Source organism: Labeo rohita, chromosome 17 (assembly GCF_022985175.1).
Source record: "Labeo rohita strain BAU-BD-2019 chromosome 17, IGBB_LRoh.1.0, whole genome shotgun sequence".
Classification (NCBI taxonomy): Eukaryota; Metazoa; Chordata; class Actinopteri; order Cypriniformes; family Cyprinidae; genus Labeo; species Labeo rohita.
The window spans coordinates 18,211,815-18,239,606 of NC_066885.1; the positions used below are offsets into that span (position 1 = coordinate 18,211,815).

Genomic DNA, 27,792 nt, shown 5'->3' on the forward strand with positions numbered 1-27,792 from the left:
TAGGAGAGGCTTCACTATGCTGAATAAACAGCTTTTTTGACGAAACAGCTGAATCAACAGCCTATGGGCTGATCTTCAACATGTTTTACACCAAACATTAGTTTTGGATTGAACGATTTTTAGAGTTTACACCAAATAAAAAAAAGTTTTATAAGCGGTGTTGGGGGTAACACATTACAAGTAACGCGAGTTACGCAACATTATTACTTTTTCCAAGTAACTAGTAAAGTAACGCATTACTTTTTAATTGAAAAGAAAGAAAGAGTTGCTTTTTTCAAATAAGTAACGTCAGTTACTTTTCCCCCATGTATTGTTTAAAAGCTCTCCTGTCCCCATGTTGAGAGAAATCGGGAGTAAGATGTTAGTTCTAGAATAATGTGAACATGCATTAATTCATCTCACTCACAAAAAACAGATTCAGTATTCCTCAAAATGAATAAAAACAGTGAAATTCAACTCAGAATATATGTTAAATAAAATAAATATCCTTTATACATTTAATCCCATTTTATTAACCAATGTCTTTGCTGCCGACCTTCGATGATCCAATTCAACCATACTAATAAGCATAAATGACTCAAGATAATCTACTGTACAGATGTGAATTTACTTTTCTCAAAGCCTGAGGCTTTTGGTGTGAAAAGGCTTTTACATTTGCCAAAAACAGAACTTTTTATATTAAAAACAAACAAGCAAGCCCTGCCCAGATTTAAAAAGTAATGCAAAAGTAAAGCAATGCATTACTTTCCATAAAACGTAACTAAGTAACATAATTAGTTACTTTTTTAGGGAGTAAATCAATATTGCAATGCATTACTTTTAAAAGTAACTTTCCCCAACACTGTTTATAAGAGAAGTCACAGACTTTTTGTGACAAGTGGCATTCAGCTTACGGCACTTCTCGTTCATTCCTATGGTATCCGTAAACGGCGATTTAAATGTTGCACAGCTCTGACACAAATTCAGTGATGTCAAGGCTGTAATGTGATTAGTTATCAAAGCACACGTGATCCAAGTTAACGTTATGTTTTCTCCAATAGTAAGTAACACAGACCCTCTCTTCTCCCAATAGTAGGACAACCTCTCATAACACTGCTTGTTTCAAAGCACTTCAGTGGACCTTCAAATTCACCCTCATTCATTTTTACAAAACATTTTTTGATCGTCTTACCATTCATAGTTCACAATATTAGTCAAAGATTTTGCTTCTCTCTGTTAGATCCTTAGCATCTAGTGTTTTTGTGATAGCCAGCTCTCACTCTCACATCACCACTACTGATTTTATTCTCCTTCATTAAATAGTTAAAATTGGGGCCAAAGGTTAAGTCATAAACCCAAACGACACATGCTTAAAAGAGTTAATCATCACTGTGTGTGTTCTCTATCCCTGTGTAGACGGCTCCATTTGTCTATCTTAACAGCAAATTACTGTTATGGCACATGTGTAACCAAACTAGTAGTTTGACACCCATACAATGCCTATTTGGTAGATAGGCATTATTGACATGCATGTGTTAGTTTGCTCTTGCGTGCATGTGAATGATTGCGTGTGTAATCCTGACCTTAGAAGCCCCTTCACTGAGGGATCTTGCCAGAGTGATTATGAATGTCATGTGTCATGGAAATCTGCCTTAGATGTGCTGGATCTCCTTCCTGCTTGGCTGGTACATTTACTGGATGACTCGTTTCCTTTCTAAACCCTGAAGTATTGCTGCCTGTGCCTCACACACCATAAAATTATGGGATTATGAAAGTATTATGACAGAATTCCTGCAATCCACACACAGCAGCTCATTCATTTGGGACCTTCTCCATCTTGGTGGGCCTGCCAATCGAACAGTCATATTGAAATTCACTTTAGATTAAGTTGTATAAAATGCTCTGTTACCTCTGGACCTGCTGTTACTGGGAGTGCTTTCACTGTATATTAGGGGAATATTTAATAAGGCATTGGGTTTTTTACCCAACAACAGGACTGAACAGACAACTGGGTAACACTTTATAATAACTTTCATTAATAAATCATTGATGATTAATGCTCGACAGATCATTAGTTAATATATATTCACATAGCTTGAAATGTGAGATAATGTTCTTGTTAATGTTTACTAATGTACTTATCATTAATGGTTAACTAATGTCATTAAATTATTACAAATGTCATTAAACTTTCGATTCATATGATCATGCACTTTTTACAAATGTACAAACGATTTTAACAGAAATTATACAGTGATAACAGGTTTGTTTGTTAATGTACTTTTAAACGCTAACAAATGTAATGAAACTTCAGTTCACATATTATGTGCTCTTTTACATTTACAAATGTTGTGAAAAAATTGTTAATGTTAAGAACTTCATAAACTATTCATGTTAGCATTATTCATTAACTCATAATCACAGTCTGTAAAGGTCATATATTTGGTCTTTGTTTTGTGTAGACTTTTTGTGTCCTTTTTTTTACATCTTAACCAATCATTTAATAATTATTTGTTCAAGTTTTTCCATCTAAAGTGGAAACTATTCATCAGTTTGTAAATGTTTATAAACATTTACCAATCATTAGTTCCTTTATGAGCAGTCATCTCAATTGCAAAATTTGTCCCAAATGACTTTAATTCACCCTATTTACACATCTTCATGTTTCTGCAGTACCCAATATAGTTGAGACTTTTCATCATTTGTAAGTGTTTATAAATGTTTACTAATCATTTAGTACCTTTTTTGGGCATCGGACTTTTAGCTGCAACAATGTTTGCGTAAAAGGTGGTTAGGTAAGTTTAGCTAAATGCTTGCTAAAGACATAACACATTGTAATTTGGGTGCAAAACGTGTTTTTATTGCCTCAACACTTATATTAGCATACAAATTATGTGTCATTAAACAGGATATTCCTTGAATCATACATTAATAAAAGAAAATAAATACGCTTTTGAAGAAAATACTTTGTCATTTGTCATTGTAACATTGTAAACAGATTGAATCGTGTTCCCTTATAGTAATCAAATTGACCCCTGTACACTGATGACGTTTCAACCAAAACTAAAACCTACCCATACCACCAAACTTTACCCGTATCAGTGTGGTACCTTAACAAAAGCTTGTAGTAATTGTGTGACATCTGTTAAAAATCATTTGTAGATTTTCAAGATGTGGATGATCATATTAATTAAAAGTTTAATGACATTTGTAAGCATTTTAATTTACGTGAAATGTTTATCTGTTAATCTTTAGGTCTTTAACAAGCAAAGTATCTCAGGTTTTAGCTATTTGAATGTATATTAACTTATGATCAGTTAAGGGTTACAAAATATTTGTTAATGATTAATTAATAAAAGTTAATATTAAGTGTTACCGACAACTGCTACGAAGACAGTTTATATTAGACTTAATAGAGTCATTTTGAATATACGTGAGATTTTAATTGGTAAATTAGTAAGAGGTAGTAGCTCACAGCATCAAATTTATAATTAAAAATGGCTACCCCATTTTTATTTTTGATCTGAGTAGCACTGTCCTACTTATAGTGTGTGTTGCTGTGGCCAGAACTGTCCTTGGCGTGTAAAACGTTCTAAATCTTGCTCAGCATCCTGAGAGTGTGATTAAGGGTGGCTGTCACTATGAATGTTGCCATAGAGACAGGCACGTGGACAGAGGGCAATGTCAGTGAGTTGTGCTGCTGTCAGCAAAAGTGCAGCAAGAAATCGATGCTGCATTATCATAGGTTGTGATGAGGGCCAACAAAGCAGTGTATGTCCCTTCTCCTTTGTCATTCTCTTCCCCCTTCCAAGGTCTTCCTTAGCTTAGTGGCCTAATCTTTCCATTGGTTTATTAATGTGACATTTTTTTTAAATCACAAAAAGTTGGTTAGGTCGAAACTGAACAAATGCAGTATGTATTTAGGTTTTTATCATTAACTTTACGACTGATGTGTGTATGCAAACCATAGTTGTTCTAAGTAAATTATTCAGTTTGTGTAAAATTTGGAAGCACTTTTGCTGATGTATATGCTTGTATTTGTTTTACAACAGGCACTCAAGCTTTGTGTTTTTTTTTTTTTTTTTGTCTTGCAGGTGATCACCAGTGAAAGAGGAGACAAGGCTGTAATAAAAAGTATTCAAAACTTCCTCCTGAAGGTAGGAGGAAAACAGGGACCTGTCTTTTATGATTTCTTCTTAAGAGTCCTGGAACCATTTAGAAAACACCACCATACAAATGTGTACCCCTCTATTAAACAATCATAAAGACCTCACAGTAGATTAGTATCAGAAAGAAAAAATGACAGACACAACAAATCGCCATCTGAGGCACAAGTTGCAGAGCTTAGGACGACGTCTGGATGAGCTCGAAGAGGCCAGAGGCAAACTACAGAAAGCCGAAGATGAACTTCTTGACATTCAGGACAAAATCATTCAGGCTGAGGGGAGCAATTCCTCACTGCTCTCCGATGTGGAGACAATGCGAAAGAGATTGCTCAAAATTGAAGGCAAAGATGAAGAGGTCAGGAAAGCAGAGGATCTTTGTCGTGAGGTCAGGGAGAAACTAGATCAGGAAGAGAAACTCACCAAGGATCTTAAAGTAGAGATCGAGCGTCTTCAGCGCAGAATGACTGAACTTGAAAAGCTTGAAGAGGCTTTTGGTAAAAGCAAGTCAGACTGTACCCAGTTGTGCCTTAGTCTTAATGAAGAGAAAAACCTGACCAAAAAGCTTGCAGCAGAGCTTGATGCCTTGAAGGCCCATATCAAGGAAGTGGATAGCTCTGAGGCTCGACTAGACAAGGCAGAAAAATCCCTTACTGCAGAGATGGACAAGCTGAAGGGTCTCACTCAGACGTTTGTGACTGAACGCAAAAGACTTCTGGAAAAGCAGAGAGAGGATGAGAAGACCATACTCAAGCTGACTGAGAAGCTTGAACGTCAGAAAAACAAACTAGGCCCAGCAGACCACGGCCGATTTGATTCTAGAGATCTTCGAATTGAGGATGAGTTCTCAGCTGGCCTTACATGCAGACTGGCCAGAAAGAAGAGTTTTGACTACTTGAAGCATTCAGATGACCTAGATTTGAGAAATGAGTCAGAAAATGAGAAAAATAGCTTAGAGGGGCAAGAAGATAATAAGGTTAAAGACCTCAGCCAGGAAGTGGAAAGATTGAAAATCGTTTGAAGCAGATGGAGTTAGTGGAGGAGGACTTGAAGAATATGGAATCCAAGAATGCTGAACTGAAAGAAAAGTACCAGCAGGAGAGGAACCGTAGTCAAGCTCTCAATGACCAGGTTGAGCAGATGAAAATGCAGCTCAATGGTTGCAGCAGTAGCAATGGGAACTCTGCGATTACCAGCACTACAAAGGTCCTGGAGAATGGCAAGGCAGAAAATGAAGAAATTCATGTACGAGGCTTCAGACAAGAGAAACCTAAAATACTGAATAGGAGTCCTGCTGCTTCTGAACCAGTCACCTCAAAGTACAAAAGCAGAGATGCATCTCCGCAGCAGAGGCGAGAATCTAAGCAGAGGAACAAAGACCTTTGTCACTCCACAGAAAGCTCCCCAAGGACTGTACGAAGGACTCTTAGTCCAGCACATAATGTCAGGAAAGGTATAAAGACTGGAGCTTCCAGTACGACTACTTCTGATAATGGGACAAAAGATGGAAAGAAAGATGAAAAAATTGGAAGTGCCTCATCAAGTGCTCTCAGTGAAAGCAAGAAAGTTTCAGTCCTTAGTCGCTATCCTCCAGCGGCCAATGACCAAAAGCCTTGGAAGCCATCTCTCAAGCAAAATGACAGTGATAGCAACAAGCTTCGAACAGAGAAGTTGTCCAGGTACCCTGGAAATGATAGTGAATCGAACAACTCCGATGGGTCACTCTTAACTTCAGCCAGTGCTGCTATCATTGCTTCACCTGAGAAAGGACTAACAGGACCCGAGAGTTTAGATCAGGATGCTTCTGCAATGTTAAGTCTGTCCAAGGCAAATGGTTCATATACTGCTTACAGATCCTACATATCTCCATCTGTTTTGAGTGATCATGGTTCTGATGGTCACTCCTCAGCTTCCGAAACGGAATCCATTGGCTCTAGACGATCAGCAAGTGAGCAAAATGACCCTCTGATGTCAAGTACAAGTGGAAGAACACCTTCAAAGTACACTAGATACCCACGGGTGCAAGAATCTTACTCTGATGGATCCTCAAAGGGCCCCTTCAGTGAGGACCAGCACAGGCCTCTTACGGTAGAAGCGGATACCCAGGAAACGACGCATAATACTACCTCAGGAATTGAGGTCCGCAGGGTATGCAGCCCTCGTGAAGCCCTCCGGTCAAAAGCTGTCATCAAGCAAGCCATTGTTGAGATTGACAGAAAGGAAGTGATGTCAGGAGGAGTCACAGAGCCTTTGACCACTAGTGGGAAACCGAAGATCTCCACTAAGCCAGTATTGACTAGCAAGATGACCAGCAGTATCACCTTCTATCCCAATGACCCCAGCTCCTCTCGAACAAGCAGTCGGAGCAGTAGTTTATCAAGTGAGCCCCCTTCTAAGGAAAGGCACACTTCCACAAGCAACATTGTCATTGGTGCCAGTAGTGAGCCCAGAGGTAGCATCTCTATACCTTATGAAATATCCATCCCTAAGAGTGAGATTACTCTGCGTCAAAGTGACAGTGATGCAGACTTCTCTGAATCTCACAGTTACCTTGAGCAGGCTCCCGTGGAGACAGCCCTCCTATCTCAAAGCAGCTTCAGCCTCCAATCTTCAGAAGCTTCAGACTTGAACAATGACATTGAGTCTGGGTTTGAGAGCAGCAGTAGCAGCACCACCGTGACCAACTGGAGAACCCACCACAACCACCACTCATATGATGACAGTTTGCCGGAAATGAGAAACGTCACTACTGTCAGGAGCACTTGGAGGGGCCGTGGGGCACCTTCTGTAGATGAATCTGCTCGAGCACTAAGGCAAGACGGCTCAGAGGATGAAAGCGAGTCTACAACCACCTGGAAAGCATATAGGGCAACTACAGTGTTGGACACTCCATCGAACTCCAGCGCTAACTGTGGAAGTAAACCAAGCCCAGTCGAAGCATACATGCGTAGGATCAATAATGCATCACCAACGGTCTCGGATCTGGCACGACGGAAGAAGAAGACCCCTTCACCAGAGAGGGCTATTGCACATGAGCCTGTCAGTGCTCAGCAACTTCAACCAAGAGTCCGTAAACACCTCATGGTGAGTACTGATTTTTTTTTTTTACCTTTTGAGCATTTTCAATAAAAAGTGTAGATTCCATTCACAGACTAGACAAGCATAGCCATGTTAAGTGTTAGTTTGTTAGTATCAATGCATTATATTTCTTGCAAATTGTAACTTTGTATTGTAGGAGATTTGCTGAGTCCACTGATGGTTGTTTTCCACCATGGTCAGTTTAGATCAGGGTTAGGCAGGTTCAGTCCTAGAGAGCCACAGTCTGCAGAGTTCAGCTTCAACCATAATCGAACACACCTGTCTTTAGGAATACTAATGCTGCATTCCAGACAACTCAAAATAAGGATTTTTCCCACCTCCTACTTGGACATAATGTCTGTAACACCACTTGAAGTCAGATATCCAACCTGTGAACTCGGGACAGATTGATATACCCTGACCTCGGCAGGACGTCATTTGACGTCACTGATTCCAAAGAACATAGTGTGGAGTTACCTTTTGTAAAATTTAAAAGCACAAGACATTAAGTTTATAAAATGATACCTTCATTTTAGCTTTTTGTCAGCTGTTTTCAAAATGAAAGGCAGCATTTTGTTTTTTCTTTCTTCTGTGTTTGCCATAATTGACAAATATGTTAATGTGACGTGATTGACTGGAACTCACTGAAGTTGGAAGTGGGACATTTCAACTCAGATGTTCCCTATTCTGACCTATTCTGGACTGCGGCATAAGGCTATAGGCAAGTGAGGTTTTTTTTTTTTCAGGGTTGGAGCTGAACTCTGCAGGACTGCGACTTTCTAGGACTGAACACAATCTCCCAAATATGTCCAAAAATTTGGTTATTTAATAATTAGTACTCATCATTACTGTAATATTAATATGTTTTACTGTTTAGCCATGGAATATAATACATTTGTATTATATATTTTTTTTGTTTTTGTTTTTTTTGGAAGTGGAACTTTCTTGTAATCCTCTGCATCTGGAATAAGACAGATATTTTGCAAGCATGAGGTATTTTTAGATCATTCTCCGTCTGCCGAAAGGGAAAAATAGGCCCTTGAGGTATCTTTTCTCTTCTGTTTTTCTTGATATGGCATCTTAACCAGGAAAGTTTTCCAGTTGTTGTAGCCAGTCTATGTCTTCAGTCATTTGAATACATTCTAAGTACAAACAAGACGAAGCAAAAGTATGAATTAATAAACAATGCACTTACTGTTTATATAAGCAGTTTAAACCTGCTTTTCCCCTTTTTTCCTGTGACTATTTACAGAGTAAGGAAATTTATGATCTGGTTACTGTCTTCAAGTTCATATTTTGGCTTATTTAAAGTGGTTATAATGCTCCACATGAATAGTGAAAATTATGTAGACACCTCTTAATTAATAGGTTCAGCCTGTAACTAGCAGGTTTATGAAGTCAAGCATTGAGTGTGGTTGTAGTCTTCGGATGTCCACTTAGATTTGGTCATGTGGTGTATTTTTTTTATAAACTAAAGCTTCAAAATAGAAGTAAAGAGCTTGAAAATGACAGATCCCTACATGTTTTTATATTTATATGAATAGCTGTTTTTATTTTTTTTGCTAGTAATATTTCTGTGTAAGATATTGATACTTGTTGAAAGCTAATGACGGACAGGTCAAAGGTCAAACTGTTAGTCAGGTCGACTGGCAGGTTTTGTCTCAGCAGCTAAACCAATTTGAGTCTGGCGTCACCCCAGCAGTCAAAACAAAACAGGGAAAGCGGGCGCTTTTCACCAGCTTTTAGCCTTTTTCACTTACTGAGAACACAAGTAAGAGAATAGAGCTGCATCCTATCAGCGCACCAATTACCATCATCCACTCATTAAACATCTCAAACAGCCCAGCCCACAAATTTACCCACAAAGACCTAATTAAATCACTGAGATGGCCTTCAAACATGGCCCCTTCCTGGCACACGATTTCAAAAACAAAAACTGCCCCCTTTTCTCCAATCTCTCTTTCTCACGTTCTATTTCATGCCATGTTTGTTTTCTTTGTCCGTTGCTCTGATGGATGGTAAATGGCTGTTCGTTTATCTGAGAAAGCTGAAAGATTAATGCTCAAGTGAATTCTAGCACTTGCATAACCAGAGGTCAGATCATTTGTCTTGCGCTCGTCTCTCTATCACTCAGTGAAGGTTGGTTTTCTTTGTACTACAGATGGTTCTTCATGCTGTCATTGCAGCTGTAAGTTAATATACTGCTATTGTGATCACGCAATCATTCATTCGCTCTTATTTCTCTCTGTCGGGGATCCTCAGTCATTAATCTTTTATCTCTTTCAGCTTTAAAGCATCTTTCCATCTGTAGAAGTAAATGTGATTTGTACCATAAACCTTTAAAACTGAAAGTGGAAAAACATGTAATTTTTAGAACAAAATAACTCACTCCATTGGCTTGCTAAGGACAGTTTTATAGCTAGCATTTTTATATATACTAAATACACATAAAAGAATATTTTATACTTTTTTGTGTAAAGATTGACAGTTTTAGGGCTGTCAAACGATTAATCACGATTAATCACATCCAAAAAAAGAGTTTGTATTTACATAATATATGTGTGTTGTGTATACTTATTACGTATATATAAATACACACACACATCCATGTATATATTCAAGAAAAATGTTATATTTGTATTAGTGCTGTCAATCGGTTAAAAAAAAAAAATAACTAATTAATTGCATATTTTTTTTAAATTTATCGCGATTAATCCCACCTAACATTAAAGTTTTTAAATTTACTTTTATATTGCAATACTTTCACATTCAAGCTTCAAGTTAATGTAGAAACAACATAAAGGCAGTATATTTTTAATATTTGTTAAAGATTATTTATGATTAAAGGTGAGGTCCACTGATATGAATATTACTGATGTCTCTAGGAAATTTTTTTCCTAATATTTAACTATTGACTATAGCCATTCAACATTGCAGTATAATTGAGAGCTATCAGTTTTAACATTTATTAGACTTTAAAAAAATAACAACTTTTGATGTAAGTGAACTTATCTTCACATAAACCCGTTATTTACCTAAGCCCTTCAGCAGGTATGAAATATAAAGAAATTGAATAGAGTTATCAAAACTAAATACTAAATTGAATGTAGATAATCATTAAAGCTACAAAAGTTATTTTTGCTCTTTGATTAATAGATATCACAGCAGCTGGGTTATTAGGTTTTTTGCCTGCTATTACATTAAGAGCTGGCGCTGCTAATCATGATGCAGATCTGAAACGTATGCTCGTAGTTTCATGCGTGCTTTAATATGACACAGGCTACAGCACACACACATAAAATATTTATATTTTGAATGTGATTAATCACTATTAATCGTTTAACAGGCCTAGTTTTTACATTAGTATCACTCTTTGTTTTGAGAAATATTATTTTTAAAATATGTAAAATATATTTTATAGTTTAAGAGTGAAAGTCTGAGTCTGGATCAAGGCTAAAACAATAAAACATTAAAGTACATTAAAGTCCCCCTGTAGTCAAAATTTTTACCACTCATATGATCTTAAAACTGATCTCTGATCATCAAAATGGCATATTTAAATGTTTTTTTCTTGTGAAAATAATTTTCTCATGCCTTGAATGTAACTCATTTACTACTCATTTACTACACGTGGATCTATAAATATGCAAATTAGCCCCGCCCCCACGCAGTCGCACCAGCCAGAGCCCTCTGATCCACTAACTGAACTGTAGTAAACGCAATATAATGGCGAAACACAGGTAATGATGGTAATGACTGATAAAACTATGTTTTTACTAGCAGACAACTACAGTGGATGCTGTAAAATTTGTTACTGTTATAAGTTACTTATTGACGATGTTGTGCCCTCAAAATCCCTTGAAGTCTCGAATGCTTAGTTTGTGATTCCAGTTCGCGTCCGCGAGCATATGCGAGTGAAGTGCAGACGGCAAAGAGGGAGAGGTGCGTCTGACTCCGGGCTACTTTTACACTGTTGCCGTGGGTTATTTTTCAAGTTAGCAGTTAGCACCCAGCGGTTGTGCTCTATTTAATGCTCTATATGCTCTATTTAGTATTTGGTTTTGTGCTGATAATCCTATTGGTATATTTTGCATGCTGATGATAGGAATCTATCCTTTGACTTGATTGGTTACGTTTGTGTCGTAGCAAAAAAAGGGCTGTTTCAAACCGCATTTCTGGGACAGCCTTTGGAAAACTACAGTTTTAAAGGAGAAGTCCACTTCCAGAACAACAATTCACAAATAATTTACTCACCCCCTTGTTATCCAAGATGTTCATGTCTTTCTGTCTTCAGTCGTATAGAAATTATGGTTTTTGAGGAAAGCATTTCAGGATTTTTCTTCATACAATGGACTTCAGTTGCGCCCCTGATTTTGAACTTCAAAGTAGTTTAAATGCAGCTTCAAAGGGCTCTAAACAATCCCAGCCGAGGAAGAAGGGTCTTATCTAGCGAAACAATTGGTCATTTTTTTCGAAAAATAAAAATCTGTATACTTTTTAAGCACAAAAACTTGCGTAGCACAGGCTCTCAGATACGTGTCCACGGGTCGTTCTTGAACGATTTGTTCATTTTGAACGAATCTTTAATGTTGCGAAGAATGAGTCGTCTTGGGGAGTGATTCATTCAGTTGCACATGTGCAACATCCTATTAAGTTCTCTACTGGAATTAGTTCACCTGTTTCGAGTCTTCAGGTTCTTCGAGTCGTTTGTTCATCTTATGGGGCTGTCACGTGATTTTGCTAAAATTAACGAAATGACTGGAAAAAAAGATTAGTTCATTTTGCTGAATGAGACTCAAAGGTCGGAGTCAGTAAAATGATCCGAACTTCCCATCACTACTACGAATCATGTCTAAGTTCATCGTCTGTGTACTCCGGCTAAAAAAGGTTGAGTATGGCGAAAAACTCCATCTTATTTTCTCCTACAACTTCAGAATCGTCCGACACGTTGTACCTTTTAGTTTGTAAACATCGTTTGACTTACTTGCACTTTCTTAGTCTTTGCGCGTTCGCTTTGTAAACACTGGGTCTGTAGTTCCGCCTACAATCGGTTTGACCTATTGACATGATTCAGTAGTACGTAACGTTGTGAACGCGCATGCCAGAACCTGTGCTACACAAGCTTTTGTACTTAAAGTATACACATTTTTATTTTCCGAAAAAAATGACCGATCGTTTTGCTAGATAAGACCCTTCTTCCTCGGCTGGGATCGTTTAGAGCCCTTTGCAGCTGCATTTACACTACATTTTGGAAGTTCAAAATCAGGGACACAATTAGTCCATTATATGAAGAAAAATCCTAAAATGCTTTCCTCAAAAACCATAATTTCTTTACGACTGAAGACAGAAAGACATGAACATCTTGGATGACAAGGGGGGGAGTAAATTATTTGTGAATTGTTGTTCTGGAAGTGGACTTCTCCTTTAAGGAGAAAATGCTCAGCTATGGTGTTGATTAATGGACTGGCACATGGTTTGTCTAAAAGCATATTAAAAACACCACATAGACAAATAAACAACATAAAAATCTTGATTTTCACTAGAGGGGGACTTTAAACTAATGTGAAAAGTAGCATAAATAAAGGCAAAAAATGATAGTTGTTAGTTTTAATGCTAACTCCTGACACGTTAAAATGCCTGTAGTTGTAGAAGCACCTACATTTTCTCAGTCTAGCAGGCTTCGTCAACTGATTGAAAGCAATCTTCATCCATTCCCACTCAATCTGGAGTCCATTAGGAGGGATTTATCTAATCAGCCATGGTCAGGCATGCATTCAACTTTATCTCCAACTCATGTGATTTTCCTTTTCTTTTTTTTTTTTAAACCCTGAATTTAGGCTAATCATCTCAATAAATACCTCACTCAGAGTTATCACTATGATTGTGACACACACAATGTGATCAATGTTTAAATGAAGAAACCCTATAAACTCCTCTGTTTTTAGCTGTTTGTAGATGATTACGAGTTGCATTGTAAAACCCGTCAAACTTCAGCTAGTAAAACAGATCTGCTAAGTGAATTGCGGTCACAGCTGTGGATGCAGCATTGAATTGTTGATTCCATTATTTCTATTTATTTCTCTGGACTTGTATCACATCACACAGTTCCTTTTTTATGTCACAGTGAAATAGTTTGACCGTGGATGTCTTTATTTAAACCTTCAGATGGATTTCCAGACTGCGTCTTATATAAGATCAATACCACAGTGATTAGAAGGAGATTCAATCCGTCCATCAATGATGCGGTGTCGTCGTGCTGACAGGGGAAGAGGTTTTATCTTCTCCATTATTAATGAAGGCACGTGTCCAAGACTGTCCTCGCAGATCAAGGTCATCTGTTTCATGTCTCTGACACAAAGCCTATGCGAGTCAAATATATGTGCTAATGTCATTAATACTCCTGCTGCGTGGATAGCAGTATAAAGTAAAGTAATCCTGGTCGGCCAGATGTCGTGTTATGTTTAGAGCTGGAATGACTTTTTATCCCTGCGTATAAAAATACACAAATCTGGAGTGATTTATGGGGGAATTTTAATCACAGGTTTATTGTGAGTGTGTTTTTTCTGGAAGTTAATATGGCACAATGGTGCTTAGGCAGGCAACCATTAGCTGTTTATTAATATAACACTTTGCTTACATAATGTAATAGTGCTTTGGCATCTGTGTATTGTGTTTTTAAAAATATTTTAACAGCTTGTCTGGACACAGTCACCCGGAAAATTTTTGGGCTTGAATCCATGATTCCTTCACTTTGGGTGTGCTTTTATCTTGTTTAATGTCTGCTAATGAAAACACTTTCAACTCAGTGAAGAAAAAAGGAGCACTAAATGTTCAATCTTGGTACTGAGTACACAAACACTTGATCTGTGTTAGCCAATTAAAAAAAAAAAAAAAAAAAAAACTAGACATTTGCCATTTCAGCACAGTCACTACGAATATTCACATAATGTGCTTTGAACTTCCTGTGCCATGGATTTACATGGAACCCATTCCGTCATGACATCTTTCTTTGAGATTGTGCTTGGGTCGTTTCCACCCGTTGCCCCTTCCTGAGTGACACAGGAAGTTGCAAGGTTGCGCCTGCCCATTTGGCAGCCGATGCATCGTAACTGGTTTCCTGTACACCCACCTCTCGTATCCCAGCAGGCCTCAAGCCCTATTATGGACAATTAGCATCTGTCTGCTGTGTACGAAATTCCACAGCAGTGTGTGGCATATCCTGCTGCCTGATTTGGGAACTTTTTATAACTGACGTCATAAACCATTTGGTTGGCTGTGTAAAGTCTCCACCTTCATGGTAAAGAAAAGAGACAATGGTCGTTCTATATAAGGACTTGTTCTGCGGTCTGAGCGGTTTCTCTCCTCTGACGTGTCTGATAATTGTTTGGGTCTGTACAAAAATGAATAGTTCTTTTAAAAAAAGATTTTAACTAAAGATCTAGAACTGTTTAAATATAATGTTTTAAATATGCTTCTCTTTAGGTCCTCTAGTTCACACTAGAGTAAAAATATAGATTACTTTGATAGATTTTAATCGATTCTCATTTTTACGCCTGTTTCAGTTAATGAACACAACATTGTAATGCACCTCCCATCTAATCAATCACAGTAAGCTTTGTGATTTGTTACTTTTGATATGAAACCAAGTCTCAGATTTCAAATTCTGTCCATTTTATTACAATATTCAAACAATAAATGCCGTTTTGGCACTAATGTGGAGTGACAAGTTCACTGTAATGCCTCAGTTCAAAAGAAACGGTAGTGAACTGATCGTCTCCTTTACTTTAATACCAGCATCAGGATGAAATAAACATGAGTGAACATCCAAAGGTATGTTAAAAGAGAGTACAACTGACAGAAATCTGTATCCTTTCTCTTGTAATCGCTCAATAAAAACGTATTCGGTGACCGTGAACTTGTTAGTCAGCTAGAAAAATGAACTCTTGAGAGGAGTATTTTGCTAAATATATGCACTATATAACATTCATTATAATTTTTACTGTTCCTCAGTATTTCATTAAAGGTGAGACACTGCAGGCACTTCTTTTCTTGAAGTATAAAATACTTCTTTTCTTGAAGTATTTTTTCAGACTAATGAAAGAAAATATCCATAATACACCTTTAAGTGTTTGTTTTATTGCACATAATCTGTCTCTGCCTGTAGATTTCTATTACATTGCATATCTTTAAAGGCTGTTTTCTCAATTAGATTTATTACTATCTATATTCTGAAGGTTTTTATTGGGGTGATTTTTTTCATATATGATTTGCCTGGTATTATACAACATTTTATTTGTTGTATATAAAAAAAAAAGTCTATTTTCTGGTGTGTTTTTTTTTTAAATTGTATTTATTTATTTATTCATTTATTTATTTTTAAACAGTGTTTTATGCCTTTTTTATGGAGTGATAGAAAGAGATCTCCAAAACCCCCTCTGTAAAAACCTTTGAGTCTAATATGTCAACAAAACGAGAATTCTGAACCAGACTTCATCAAAGTTGATGAATGGTTTATGCAAATTAGTGCATATTTAAATAGATAACACTTCATTTGCATATTTTAACATAGCATTTCAGAAAACATGTAATACAAAAAATATTTGTAATTATTAATGTAATCAATCAACTGTGTAGGTATGGTAATATCTATTAGTTATTTGTTTACCCTATTCACCTGGGGTGTCTCCCCTTAAGTTTGATTAAATCTGTCAGGTCACACAAGACAGACACCATTTAAATGTTTAAATCTCAAAAAAATAATTGGAGTAAAAATATAATTATGTAATTTAAAATAAATTAAAGTTAGTATTATAACTTTTAGAAATTTTTGAAAATTTGCCGTGTACTATACACAAAATATATCCAAAATAATCAATATCGAATCAAATCAAAACTGGAAACGCATTGAAAGCTTGTGAAGCATAACCAATTCGAATTGTGAAATTTTTACTGAACCCTAAAGAGAGAAGAGAGAAAGAAAATTGCATTTCATAGCATTTCTTTATTTTCTTTAAATTACAGTTACATATTGTCATTCAAATTAAGGAATTTTATGTCCACATCAGTCGTATTGCATATAATAAGATCAAAATTTCACAGTCAGGCAGTTATGTGATTGTAACGCTTCGAAACATGACAGAATTTGGTGGATAAATAAATCAGTTGAAATCATTAGTATACTGTGTTACATTTGTTGTATGTTTGTTCTCCTCCCAGTCTGCAGATGATCGAGAAACTGCTCCTTCCTCGTGGCGAAGGCAGCTCGCAGGCGACGTGGACCTGTATGATAGGTCTGGGAGTCGTGCAGCTTGGTCTAGCAGGAACCGGACAGCTGATGGAAGCCGGTCGTGGTCAAATCGCCACCAGGAAAACTGACCCAAATTAACCACATTTCCAACTAGAGGTATGTTTTTTTTTATAACCTTATTCATTTAAACTTATCTAGGGCCCTATGATTTCCACATGTGGAACATGGACGGAATAACGAAATCCAGACATAAAAGTGGAATTTACTGTATAATGCAGAATATTACGGAATTTGCCAAATTTTGGATGAATAAATCAAAAGTAGGTCCGTGCACTTAAATCAAAATGCGATGTGGATTAGTGTATGTGAATATTAAGCCGCAAAAATAATATTTAAATATGAATCCTGCATGTTCTACGTGTTTGTGTGAATGAATGGCGCAGATGCACGGTTTCATTTACTACACACATACTAAACAACATAATAAAGCAACATAAACATAATCTCTAGAACTGCTATGAGAGTCACTTCGTTAGCATTTTACGATTTTCTTTAAAAAAAAAAAAAAAAAAAAAAAAACTTATCGAACAGAAACTTGCAGGTCTTCACAGCAAAGTTCATTTTAACTTGAAGAAACTATGACAGAAATTTATTTCTTACTGCAATGATGGTGCTACTACTACTTGTGATCAAATTATTATTAAAACATTTTTAAGGAATATTTACCAGAGAAAAATATTTAAAAATTATTTACTAAAAAACAAGAAATAAATGAAATTCTAATACATTTTTATTATTTTGTTTAAATAAACAGGATAAATTAAACCATTAAAATGGAATCCAGAAAGTTAATGGACAACACAGAATTTGGTAAAACTACTGAATTTGAGGAAAAATTCAAATGTATTTCATAGGGCCTTAAAAATGTAATTTTTGTTCAACTTTTATTAACTTGCTGTTAAATTGTATATGTTTCATGATTTTGATTCATTAGACATACTTTTGGATCAATAATTTTATTTTAACCAATAAATTCTGGAAAAATTAAAACAGGAAAAAATGGAGTATAGAAAAATTAAAATGGAAAAATCTGGAAAAAAAAAAAAAAAAAACGGAATTTACGAAATATTAAACGGATTTCACAAGGCCCTACTTATCTAAAGCTAGACACCATAGAGAATTCTGGGTTAAGCTTAATTAAAACAGTCTAAAAGCTAATTACTCACATGATAATGAGTCCTGACCTAAACTATCCTCGTGTGTTTTTATTGCCTCAGTTCTTACATCTCAAAGCGGCTCTTGTGCGCAAGGAACGAAGCTCATCTTATCTCTTCAGTTACACCATATCTTTTAAAGACCCATCAGATGATCAGATTTCCAGGTGGTGACTCCTGGGAACCTTCTCGTCATACTTTTACATCAACCACACCTGTATGAATTCACCATCTTCCAGCTGCCGCTTTGGGAACAGAAGTCACAGCGATGAATCCTCTTCTGCTCCTCATAGTGTATTAAAGTCGTCAGATGTGACAAGGGAGAGGCACAGACATGTGACTTGGTCTTGGTGTTTGGATGATGTGAAAGGGACTTTGGGTCATTTATGAGCATTTTGAGACCCCCACACAAACCTCTCTGATCCCACAGGTCCTGGTAGACATCCAAACTTGAGTTTCATGTGTTGTTCTCACAAGGAGCGAGTTACAGCTTGTGGCTTTTGAATAGTTTGACAATCTCACATCTGTTTTTTTTTCTGGATGGTGTTTAATTCAGAAATTCATTGGGATTATTAAACACAGCTAAAATTCATTCACACGTAGAGCCAGTAGTCAACCACATGCTAAGTCTCCAGTATACATACATGTACATATGCCCTAGCACCTAGTGTCCAAGTTTGATCTCATTTGTAATTTGCTCCTTGTATCTGATCATGTCAATTGACCTCTATTCTGTTACTAGTTTGTTTAATTCCTTCATCTTCTCTTTAACTGGATTTGATGGTCGCACAACCAGCATAGCGAATGCAGGACCACCAACACTAAAAATCTGGGAAACGCATCTGCATGTTGACCCTTCCCCGTCTCAGTAGCTCTGATGGGATATTGGCTTTGGATTCCAAATCCAATCATCTAGAGCTGTGACCTCGTCCATCTGGGTAGCTAAACCCAAATGCTAGACATTTATGGAGGATTTTCAGAACGGACTCCTCACAGCCGCTCTGTGACTCTACTCGCAAACTTTGCACAGAAAGACATCGATCCGAACTCTCGGTGTGTCGCAGGAAACCAGCGTTAGGGATTCTGCTGGTCCGAGTCAGTCTAATAAACCCCTAGATGGGTTGTGTTTTCAGTTTTTTCAGACGTAGAGCTTGTTGAGCCTTCAGGGTGGCTAGCATGACACCACAGAAGATCCAGAATGCTTAAGTTAGGAATGCCTGTGCCTGGATAAACGGCCTCGTCGTCGAAAGCATCGGAATGCCCATCACTTTGTCCTTTTGCGGTTAGTACTTGTCGAAATATTATTGAATAGAGCTGCTGCAGTTGAAATGTCTTGTACTGTTTCTATTTTTTGGTTTTAAATTCCAGTGCAGACTTATTTTCTCATTCAGACTCAGATTCCTCTTGTCTTTGAACACTATTCTGTGTCTGTGTGTATTAATATCTCTCTTATCCAATACCGTGATTGAACCTGACAATGACGACGAAGGGTCCATTATCCCTCGGCCCGCCAGATGATCTCAGTCTCCAATGTCACTGGAATGTGGGATGTTTTATATTTTTGTTTGTTTTAATCGAATGCTGTACATGTAATGTTCTGGGAGTTGTGTTCACGTGGGCAGCATCTTACTTGGTTATTACAGCTTTAAAAAGATCCACGGTCAGTTTTGCTTCGTTCTGGTTTCATGTGCTTCTGTGTATCGTCTGTATAGTCATTCATCCCTTTGCTTTGATACACAAGTGGAAATTTTTTTTTGTGTGTTGATTTATCCATTTTATTTAAGTCACTCTAATGAATTTGTAATTGCACTTAAATCATTAAAACAGTCTTATAAAGTAAAGTAACAGAGTAGATCCTTTTGAAAATAAGTCATTTCTGATGTATTAATACTGTTTTCACAGCCTTGGTTTGGATTATACCTCAGAAATGGATATGTGGCTTAATAGGAAAAAAAAAAAAAAAAAAAAAAAAAACATACAGAGAGTACAGCGTTTATGACTACAGTCAAAAGTTTGCGTGCACCTTGCAAAATGTTAATTATTTTACCAAAAAAAAGAGGGATCATACAAAATGCATGTTATTTTTTTATTTAGTACTGACTTGAATAAGATATTTCACATAAAAGACACTTACATATTGTACACAAAAGAAAATAATAGTTAAATTTATAAAAATGACCCTTTTCAAAAGTTCTTGATTCTTAATATTGTGTTGTAACCTGAATGATCCACAGCTGTGTTTGAGTAACTGTTTGTCCTGAACTGCCTGCTGTTCTTCAGAAAAATCCTTCAGGTCTGACAAATTTAATGGTTTTTCAGCATTTTGTGTATTTGAACTCTTTCCAACAATGACTTATGATTTTGAGATTCACACTTTCCACAATGAGCACAATTGAGGGACTCATATGCAACTATTACAGAAGGTTCAACGTTCACTGATGCTTTAGAAAGAAACACATTAAGAGCCAGGGGTGAAAACTTTTGGAATTTAAAAATCAGCGTACATGTAACTTATTTTGTCGTCAGGGAAACGTATCTTCTGTAGCTTCTAAAGCAGTATTAAATTAAAAAATATATGATGTTTGGGGAAAAATAAAAAATGTACACAAGTTCATTCTGTTCAAAAGTTTTCACCCCCCAGCTCTTAATTTATCGTGTTTCCATCTGAAGCATCAGTGAGCGTTTAAACCTTCTATAATAGTTGCATATGAGTCCCTCAGTTGTGTTGTCCTCTGTGTCTCAAAATCATCCAAATACACCAAAATGCTGAAAAACCAAAGAATTTGTGGGACCTAAAGGTTTTTCTGAAGAACAGCGGGCAGTTTAACCTTTCAGGACAAACAATGAACATAAACAACTATCGTGCAGGTAACAACACAGTATTAAGAATCAAGTGTATTTAAACTTGAATTGGGTCTTTTTTTTAATGTAACTATAATTTTGTAAACATCTTTTATGTGAAATATCTTATTCAGGTCAGTACTAAATAAAAAAAGAAACATGCATTTTGTATGATCCCTTTTGTTTTGGTAAAATAATTAACAAGGTGTGTCAACTTTTGAATTCAACTGTATACGTTTTGATTCATTTCTGAAAGTTTTCAATAACTCATTTGACTTCAGGCGGTGGTTTGGCTTTGTACTTCCCAAATTTTGGTTTCTGCTTTGTTCTGCACCGTAAAACCAAACATGTGTCTTTCCAAATGCATTCCCCAGACTTCACCTCTACTTCCTGTTCAGGGGTCTTGGGCTGAAGCGAACATGCTGGTTCCTATATCTCATGCCCTTGCTTTCCCAGAATACCTTAGCGCTCTGGGCTGCTGTAATCCAAGCTGCCGGTCCCTAAAGCCATTTTATTAGCTGGCTAAAGCAGTGGCTGATATACGACCCCCGGGTTGGTTGCGGGTCGGAGGTCGGTGCTGCACTTGATGAGCTTATAGCTTCTGAGGGAAGAAGTGAGACCAGCTGGCAGCAAAAGAGGAAGCTGTGAACGGCCATGCCATGCATGGTACCAAGAAGAACCAGGAAGGTCAACCTGGATTCTGTAGAGTTTTAGCCATTGTACAAATAGTTCCAGGCATTATGAATTGTAAATCCCTCTATAATAAATTTGTGCCTGTTTAAAGCTTGCAAACGTGATCCTAAAACTGCAGCATGACCCAAATCGATGTGATGATATAGTGCACGTCTGTACTGGAAATACCAGCAGACTCTTTCCTTCCCAACCCCCCGGCCAGGCAAAGGTCTCTCGGCTGCTCCGCGGCTTCGACGCACAACCGCAGCTGTCGGAAACCGTAGTTTTTATGTGCTCACAAGACAGTCCAAAGTTTCTGAAAGAGGCCTTTTTAAAGAGGCCGACCGAAACCGCAATTCTCAAGGAATTCTTCCTCATTTCTCAACCCCATTTACTAATGTGTCAGTGTGCCGTTCGCCCTCAGAAGTCATCTAACACATGTCTCTGATTTTCATTCCTCCACTTCTGTCTTTAGCTCTCTGTGGAAATAATGGCTGTGAGCTTCGATTACATGTCTCAGGACGGATCAGAGGTTATATAGTTTCAAATTTGACAGAACTAAATCATGAAAATATTGTTCGTACGTCAAGGTTTTCCCATCGACGTTACTTTTGTGTACATTTAGGAGATCAGACTTAACCTAGTTATGATGACACCCTTCAGTAAAACATTGTCTAGCTTCTGACAGTTGACTCAGAATGGTTTTTAATCATTTTTAGTGACAATTTTCTAAGCCTTATTGAGGAAAGTAGTTGTAATTATTTTCTAAATGCCATTTATAAGCAATAAAGTAATATTGAATGTACAGAAGAGACATTTCGAAGGCTGTTTTACCCGCATTGTGAGCCGACGTTGGCCCTGAAAGGTCACAAATAGGTCACGGTGTCATAAAATATCACTCCAGATTCTGCACTTAACCAGCACTTAATGACTCTATGGATTTCATTTTCTAATTTCCCCCTTTTTTGTATTGCTTCCCCTAATTAAGTGAATGTACAGCCAGCAAAGATGTGTATATATGTACGTGTGTTTGTGCACTGGCCAAAATGACAGAATAGTAAGTTCACCTGCAGCAACTGTGAGACAGATCTTGTATTTTTTGGGGTTGAGAAACGGGCTGTCCACGTTATTTGTATAGACTGCAAGTGTTTATTTTAGTTTGTGTCATTATTCTTTCTTTCTGTAAGGCCGAGTGCTCTGTGTTGTTTCAGTTGACACGTAATGTGCCAAAAATCATTCCAAGATATTTTTGTAGTTTACAAGGAAACGAACAGCTTCTTGAGCATTATTGAAATTAAAAGGGTAAATATTTCTGTTGTCAAGCTTTTCCTTCTTTCTGCTTTTTTTTTTTTTTAAACTACAATCGGATCGGTTTTATTTAAAAGCATCGTGTAATTTTGTAAAGTGGGCCATGTTTAAGATATGTTAAGTTGTTGCTGTTTTTTTTTCCCCCTTTTTTGTTTGTTGTGTAGATGTGTACCTTATTGGGCTCCTGGAGAGTGTTTTTCGGATTATTAATTTCAATATTATGTTTTATTCAGAATTTGTATAAACTATTAAAGTTAGCAGACTCAGTTAAAAGTGTTAATTCACCAGCTTTTGCTTCTTTCCTCCATTCTAAGGGAAGTGTTTGGGAGAAGTAAGATGGCTATGTTGAGCCAGGGGCTCGGTATGGTTCAGTTCTGTACTGTTCTCATCTTTTATTAACCGCTCAGACTGTGGGTTTCCCTTCTGTTCATTCAGGGTTCATTCATCTCCTGTGCCGTATTAAAAGCGCTGCCAAAGACAGATTTCAGGCCTTAAACACATACGCAAACATGCTGTAACACACATACAGTTCACTGATATTTGCTTACACTGTCTTTCGAAGACACTGCACATCTAAATACAGGCCTGCATGGTTAAAGAAGGGAGACGGAAGTTCAGAGCGTCTCTCTGATGTTGGTATAGAGCGAACCTGCGGTGAGGACACAGGTGAACGTGCTCATTGTATTCAGCCTCTCAGTGTCAGCAATAACACGCTCTGTGTTTCTGTCTTACACCTTTGTACTGTAATATTTGTGCATGTTTCAGCTTAACATGTTTCAGCATTGTGCATGGAGCTAGACATCTCTTTAGGCTGAACTGCAGACTATATGTATTCCAGCTAATATAATAAAAGCAACTTGTTTGTAAAAGGTTTGGTCTTGTGTTTTTATCTGGATATGTGTCTCTTTTTTTCCTGGATAATCTGCTGGCAGATGGTTACTAGACATGACTGATAGACTGAATGTACATCCAAGAAGCTCTGCCCTCATTTAATAGATTGATTGGTGATAACAGTGTAATAAAAACACAATAAAAGATAGGATTTTGATAGATATTCAGTATATTTGACCATCACACCCCTTTGGTTTCAGCTGGCGGAACATATTCTCTGTGTAATGCCAGATAGATCAATCTAAATACAACGCTGTTAGAATAAGTAACAGTGTATTCCAGTCATGACAGCAAATGTTAGGTGTTTGCCTAAAAAATGAGGGGTTTTCCAATGTATTTTTGTCTTTTTGAGGCTTGAGAGCCCCCATTGTGATTCACTTCAATTTTATTGGGAGGAACATCGCTGGATATTGTTCCAAAATTCATTGGGAACTTGAAGGCCTGTTCACACCAAGAAGTATAATGAGTCAAGTCTACAACTACAAACTTTGACGACAGAGCAGCGATGTTGCTGGAACTTTCTCAGAAGCCCGTTTCTGCCACACAATTGCGAGTCTCACACAATTAGAATCTCACAATTATGACTTTTTTTTTTTCCCTCAGAATTGCATGATATAAACTCGCAACTGCAAGTTACAAAGTCTGAATTGTGAGATATAAACAAAACTCTGAGGGGAAAAAAGTATATCTCGCAATTTTGACTTTATACCACGCAATTGTGAGTTTATATCTCATAATTCTGATTTTTTTTTCTCAGAATTGCCTGATATAAACTCGGAATTGTGAAATAAAACTTTAAAGATATGAACTCGCAAATTTCCAAATTCCAAAGTCAGATATAAACTTAAAATTCTGAGGAAAAAAATCTGAATCTCAAGTTCATATCTCACAATTTTTACATTATATCTCGTAATTCAGCTTTTTTTCCCCTTAGAACTGTGTGATACAAACTCAGTTATAACGTTAGAATTGTGAATATAAGATCGCAATTGCAATAAATAAAGCGAGAATTTCAAGATATAAACTCGATCGCAATTCTGACTTTTTCCTCGCAACTGCCAGTTTACATCTCACAATTCTTATTTTTTTCTTAGAATTGCGTAATACTCGCAATTGTGAGTTAGAATCGCAAGATATAAACTCAAAATTCTGAGAAAAAAATTTCCACACGTAAATCTGCAATTCTGAGGAAAAAAAAACTGAACATTGAGTTTATATCTCGCAGTTGCAAGCTTATATCTTACAATTCTGACTTTTTATCTTGTAAATTCAGATTTTTTTGAAATTCCCCAATATGACAGGGTGGACAACCATTCAAGAGACATGGACATTTTATTAAATAAAAATAATGTTTTTATTACCAAATGATCAATACACTCAAATTGAGTGTTCTCTTATTTACCAATCTATTAATAGGAGAACAAAGTTTTTTAATTTTATTATCTGACTATATTCTACTCTCATTCAAATTTAATATGCACTGCATGTGACACAGCAAAATATCACATCCTTTTACACAAAACTAGAAAAAAAAAATCTAGAAAATGTATCGAAATGGCCAAGTAATACTTTTGTTATGAATATAAAAACTTGGTCTAATATAACACACCCTTTCATAGTCATTTTTATGTTAAGTTATAATGGCAAATGAGTTATGTATGTACAGGACACCAAAAGGCACCCTACAGAGATACTGACCCTGATATAAACTCATAGTACAATTTTGAGGGGGGAAAAGGGCTATTTTCTTACTGGCTATTTTCTTTATCTCACAATTGTGACTTTATAATTCACAAATCTGTGTTATAAAGTCAGAATTGCGAGACATAAAATTTTTCTTTTATACCTCACTATTCTGATTTTTTTTTTTTTTTTTTTTCAGAATTACATGATATAAACAATTGCAAGTTACAAAGTTAGAATTGCGAGATATAAACTAAATTCTGAGGAAAAACGTTTATATCTCGCAATTCTGACTTTATACCTCTCAACTGTGAGTTTATATCTCATAATTCAGTTTTTTTTTTTTTTTTTTTTTTTTTTTTTCATAGAATTGCGTGATGTAAACTAAAAATTGCTAAATAAAATGAGATTTCAAGATATGAACCCGCAATTATGAGTTTACATTTCACAATTCTGGCTTTTGCGAATTACAAAGTCAGATATAAACTCAAAAATCTGATTCTCAAGTTTATATTTCGCAATTGTGAGTTCATATCTCACAATTTTGACTTTGGCAGAATTGTGAGATAGAAACTAAAAATGGGGTACTTCCTTAGTATTTTTTTCAAACTGCAAATTTATTCTAACTTTATAATTCACAAATCTGTGTTTAAAAATTGAAATATAAACTCAGAATTCAGAGAAAAAACATCAGAATATCAAGTTTATATCTTGCGATTCTTAGATTATACCTCACAATACCTCGTTTATATCATAATTCCGATTTTTTTTTTCTCAGAAATGCGTGATTGCACAATTCTGAGATTTAAAGTCAGATTTGCGAGATATAAATTGCGAAAATGTGAAGATTTTAAAATATATAACTTGCAATTCTGACTTTTTCTCGCAATTGTCAATTTATATTACGCAATTCAGACTTTTTCCCCTCACTTTTTTCCCTCAGAATTGGGAGTTATAAAGTCCAAATAAGGCTGTTTTCTTACTGGCTATTTTTTTTTTTTTTTTTAATTGTGAGTTTATCTCGCAATTCTGATTTTATAACTCACAGATCTGTGCCATAAAGTCAGAATTGCAGTTCTGACTTTATACTTTGCAATAGCAATTTGAGAAAAAAAGATTTGTGACATAAAAGGTCGCAATTACCTTTTTATTTTTTATTCAGTGGCGGAAACGTGCTTCCATAGGAATCCAGACAACGTTAAAGAAATGAGCGTTTAAACAGTCAGGCAACATAATATTATTGTCTGTTGTTATGGGCACTAATGCAGTTATCTCTTTTTGGTGTGAACTAAGAAAAGCCATGCAGTTTGGAACAACAACAGGGTGAGTAAATGACTTGTGAGCTGTTCCTTTAAGGCATCAGTACATAGTAAACGTAAGGTCACCATTTTATGGCATGGTACTGATAAGTAGTATTGACAGCAAAATTTCAACGAGTTCATAAAATAACACTGTTTAGATGGAAAGACACAACAAATCAAGATAAATATGACAGGATGATGCAAAGTTCACTCAGCATCACAATTCACGATTATTTGTCCAAGTCCTTGAAACGGCTCCTAAAGTTTAATCCTGTTGTGAGACTGAGAAATATCAGCCTAATGGGACAGTGTTTTGAAAGACGTTCAAACTGGATAAGTACGAAAAGTCTAGACAGTGAAGTCAATCTTGTTCCTGCCTCTTCTTCCAGTGTGGGACATTCATCAGCATTACCGAAGAAGAGTTTTAAAGCATTTTAATGGTGATTTAAAAAAAACTTAATGTTAGACGGCCTGTGTGAGTATCTGTGTGTATGTATGGGTATTTTAGTCCATGGGAAGTATATTTCTGCACTCTGGGATGCAAGGTGTGTGGGGGTTTCTGCGTTGAAGGGCACATTGTGAAGTTGTTGTAGTGTGTGGGTGATTAAGAGTAACATCTGCCTGTGAACAGGATGAGTCAGGTTTGAGTTCTGACACGCTCTTGTACCCATTACTGCAATGCTCGTGTATCAGAAAACAGACTCAAAAAGAGACCTACTCAGAGTCTAACGCAATGAAACATTGATAGAGATCCCAGAAGGCATCCAGGTGTCTGAGAATATTAAAGGACGTCAAAGGTGTTAAAATATGAGTTTAATTGCGAAGGAGGTAAAATGAATATTAATATTATGCAATCAGATTATAGAGTCTGTCCTGAGGCGGCGCAGCTAGCGCATCATTTCCTGCTACCCACTAACGTCGTGGCTCTAGAAAAGTCAATAAATCTAGAGGAACTGGTCTTGAAGTTCCCTGCAGTTAACAGTTCAACATAAAAGCATCCACAAAATACCGTAATATCTAATAGACATGATTTGAGGGCGATTCGGCCCTGCGGTCAATGAACCAAATGTACTCACATTATCAAAACCACTGGAGGACTGCAGTATTATGAATTAAAGTATGGTTGTGGCATCGTGGTGCAGGCTGCTCAAGGCTCTAATCATGAACCAAACTGCTGGGGCCAATATCAGCTCAGGTCCCTCAGACTCCCTCAGTGCAGTGCAGCTGCCAGGGCCCACACCACACAAACTGGGGTTGAGGCCAGAGGCCTGGAGGGGTTATAGAAGGAACAGAGAGCGGCAGAGAGAGGCCAAGAAAGCCTCTGGCCAGCATGACATGGGAAGAGACTGGTTAAACTAAGAATAAAAAAGCGAAGCAGACAAAAATAGGAAGGAAATGGCTACAACCTAAAGAAG

General features: G+C 36.7%; 1 protein-coding gene across 1 annotated transcript in view; it reads left to right on the forward strand.

Annotated features, from left to right (window-relative positions):
- Window positions 1-21,248, forward strand: part of luzp1 (leucine zipper protein 1) — a 57,357-nt gene extending 36,109 nt beyond the window's left edge. The window contains 4 exon segments of the mRNA XM_051134273.1: window positions 4,074-5,152; window positions 5,155-7,226; window positions 16,437-16,623; window positions 17,745-21,248. Coding sequence (XP_050990230.1) covers window positions 4,279-5,152; window positions 5,155-7,226; window positions 16,437-16,595 — 3,105 coding nt within the window. The 5' untranslated portion in view covers window positions 4,074-4,278 and the 3' untranslated portion in view covers window positions 16,596-16,623; window positions 17,745-21,248.
- Window positions 21,249-27,792: the final 6,544 nt, after the last annotated feature.